The 3,353-nt window shown below is 39.4% G+C and overlaps 1 protein-coding gene across 1 annotated transcript in view; it reads left to right on the top strand.

Moving 5' to 3' along the window:
• LOC107553807 (natterin-like protein) overlaps nucleotides 1-2,906 on the top strand; it is a 6,682-nt gene extending 3,776 nt beyond the window's left edge. Inside the window, exon 2 of the mRNA XM_016236115.1 lies at nucleotides 1,832-2,906. Within this exon, the coding sequence (XP_016091601.1) occupies nucleotides 1,844-2,791 (948 nt within the window). The 5' untranslated portion in view covers nucleotides 1,832-1,843 and the 3' untranslated portion in view covers nucleotides 2,792-2,906. The remainder of the gene's footprint in view (nucleotides 1-1,831) is intronic.
• Nucleotides 2,907-3,353: the final 447 nt, after the last annotated feature.

The raw sequence follows: 3,353 nt of genomic DNA, 5'->3' as shown, positions 1-3,353 counted from the left end.
CAACAGTCTGCGCTGTGCCTCGGCAACAGCGGGACCGCTGCCAGCAGGATCGCAAGCCTGGCCGCTCACATCAAACACGGCCCGGCGAGAGCGGAGCGTGCGCAGCGAGAGCAGCTTGCAGTCATGACAATCAGCCCCCTCGAGAGCTGACCGTGCATGCTCCGCTCCCAAACAAATGACACACAAATCGGGTGTATCCCTCGCCACCAGATATCGTGGGCAGGGAGGAACACAGCATTTGTAATGCCGTTCGCTCACCATAGACTTTTTCATAATTGTTTTTTATATATGCTTGTGCGGACAGACAACAGTAAATAGACAGACACATACACAGAGCGCTACTGAAGAGCAGAAGCTGGTTTGCGCTCTGCCGGATGCGCTTTTATACTTTCTGGTGCTTACGTCACCCCGCTCATGACGTCTCGCTGCTCCATTGGACTGATTTGACACGTGCTTCAGAACGCAGTCACGCAAGGGCGATCCCAAATCGATCTCGACGCAGCTCGAGTTCCTGAAGGGGAACTACTCAAGTTATTGCGTTACAAAGTAGTATATTTCAGTGACAAGCACTTAAGATGTAATTTAAGTAGTAAACACCTTGAAGCAGGGGGTTAATAGGACAAGTATAAATTGCAACCCTCTACATTGTGAGTAAATCACTCTCATATGCGACTAAATCTTTACTCTGGGCGACTAAAAGATGTCTAATATTAGCCACTGGTTAATAAATTCTCAGATTGTACTTGCCAATGTGAGTTGAAGGCTAAGTATAAGTTTAGCAGCACATATATATTTTCACTCACAGTACACTCTGCCTGAGCGCTTCAGAGTTTCACACTCCAAGCGATCTGTGTTATTTTTCAGTTCATCTCAATGGATGCGCAGCGCACCTGTATTTCGCATACCGTAAACTCTAGAGTGAAGACGCATGACTCGCAGTCACTTTGCTTTTTTCTCACATGCAAAGAGAGAGACAGAGTGAGAGAGTCTTACATACCATGCAGAATTGACGCGCTACATGTAAACGATATTCTTTGTTATATTTTCCTGTCAAAATAACTGAGTTCCTTTGGAATTCTTCAGCTTTTAAGAACTGCCGGTTTCACCGGTAGTAGGCGGAACTAATGCGCAAACGGCAATCTCATTGGCTGGCGCTAACCTATTATCATCCCCGTTTTGATTTCAGCAAATCAATTTGAGCGAACGCACACAACCTGATTAATATTCATGAATCCAGCAGCTCGTTAATCCTTACTGTGTTTTATATTGTACTTATTAGTAGAATTCGTAGTATTATCTTACCAGTATTATTGATAGTCCCCCCCTTTTTTTTACAGGAATGCAGAATGACCAAAAAAACACCACCACCAGTCCTAAGTTTAGTTAAAATGACTAATATACATTTATATATGGTTACCAGGTTTTAATTAAAATGACTAAAGTTCTATCATTAAATAATACTTGATTATCATAATATCATATTATAATGCTTGACTGATTGATGTTAAGAGTGAACTTTCAGATATTTAAATGTATGTGTGTGTATATATGTATGTATATATGTTTGTTATTAGTATGCATATCCATATATAATATATCAGTCTGGCGAATAAACTAAAAAATGTACTAGCCAATGGCGATTCAATTGCCATTAGAGGGTTGAATTGTGAAACTTTTGTACACAAACGAAAAAATGAAGCCCAATTTTTTTTACATGGAATAAGAAGGAATTATTTATTAACCATTTTAGAATAAACACAATAGATATTAATGTATTTGATTTAGATCTCTGATGTTAATTCTGATTTTAAGTCTGTGACATAATTTTCAGATTTCTTTAAAGATGTCCTACCCAACAACTCTGTTTAAAATTGGTGGTGGAGGAGGTGCTTCATTTTCACTTACGGGTGAGAACAATGGTGCCAGTTTAGAGAAGATCGGGGTCTGGGTGGGAGAATGGCAGGTGAAGACTGTCAGGGTTTGGCTTTCAGATGGTAGATATCAAACCTTTGGCAATCCATCCGGGCCGTATCAAGAGTACAAGTTCAAGCCTGGTGAGTGTTTCACCTCACTGTCCCTCTGGGGGAATGGAGCAGGAACACGTCTTGGAGCCATCAAATTCGAGACTAACCAGGGTGGAAGATTTTTTGCAAAGATGACGAGCTGGGGTTTAAAAACCGAATATCCCATTGATATCGGCTCTGGATATTGTTTGGGAGTTGTAGGAAGAGCTGGTGCAGATATTGACTCCATGGGATTCATGTTTCTCAATGCGGTTCAATCAACAGTTCTCACCAATGTCAACTATCCCACAATAAACCAACTGATACCAAAGGTGAGAGTGGAAGAGATCAAATCCATCACTTACACAAACGACACCTCTGCCAAACAACAGCAAACGGTCGAAACCTCAAAGAAAGTGATCAAAACATCTTCATGGTCGATGACTAACAGCTTTACAGCAACATTTAGTATGGAAGTGAAGGCAGGGATTCCAGAGGTTGTAGAAGTTTCTACAGGATTCAGTTTCAGTGTTGGATCAGAAAGTACTTACGGCCATGAGTACACTGATGAGAAAAACGAAACTCTGACTACCACTGTAGATGTGCCACCAAGAAAGAAGGTGGATGTTGACATCACCATCGGCAGAGCCGCATTTGACCTGCCTTACACTGGAACAGTGAAGATAACTTGCAAGAACGGCAGTGTGTTACAGTATGAAACCAAGGGCCAATACAAAGGTGTCACTTACACTGATATCAAAGTGATTACTAAAGAATCTGATCTGTAATGTTAAGAGATTGTTCTTGGCTGGGCTTTATCTGATTTTACCAACTGATTTGTTTGAGCTTTGAGCTCTGCTTGCTCAGGTGAAATATACTCAGCACTATCCTTTTCCAAATATTCTCTTCTAATTCTATTACAAAATTTTTATATTTTGTGTATTCACTTTCTCTAGTAACAGACTATTTGATGTACTTCATGTAAAAGCACTTATTAAAAACATTTCATGAGCCCTGTGTATAGACTGTTTATCTGTAAGTTTGTCTGTGTTTAATGTTGTTTCTTTATTGACAAAAAATGTTTAGTTTAGTTTAGAAGGCCTGCTGAGAATCTTTTAACTAAGCAGGTTGTTGAAAGTAACTCTCTGGAAATATGTAAATATGCAAAATACAACAATGGTGACAACAAAAGATAAAGAGTATTCCACAACAATACTGTACTATTTGTTGACTTTTTTTTTTAATTACTGAATAAACATTTTAACTAAATTACAGGGCTAATTTATTAAACAGCAAATATTTTAAAATGTATAGTTGTATCCTCTACATTGTGTGCCAAAAATATGAATC

This window comes from Sinocyclocheilus grahami, unplaced genomic scaffold (genome assembly GCF_001515645.1).
Source record: "Sinocyclocheilus grahami isolate Dianchi unplaced genomic scaffold, SAMN03320097.WGS_v1.1 scaffold481.1, whole genome shotgun sequence".
Classification (NCBI taxonomy): domain Eukaryota; kingdom Metazoa; phylum Chordata; class Actinopteri; order Cypriniformes; family Cyprinidae; genus Sinocyclocheilus; species Sinocyclocheilus grahami.
This window is presented reverse-complemented; position numbering and strand designations above follow the sequence as displayed.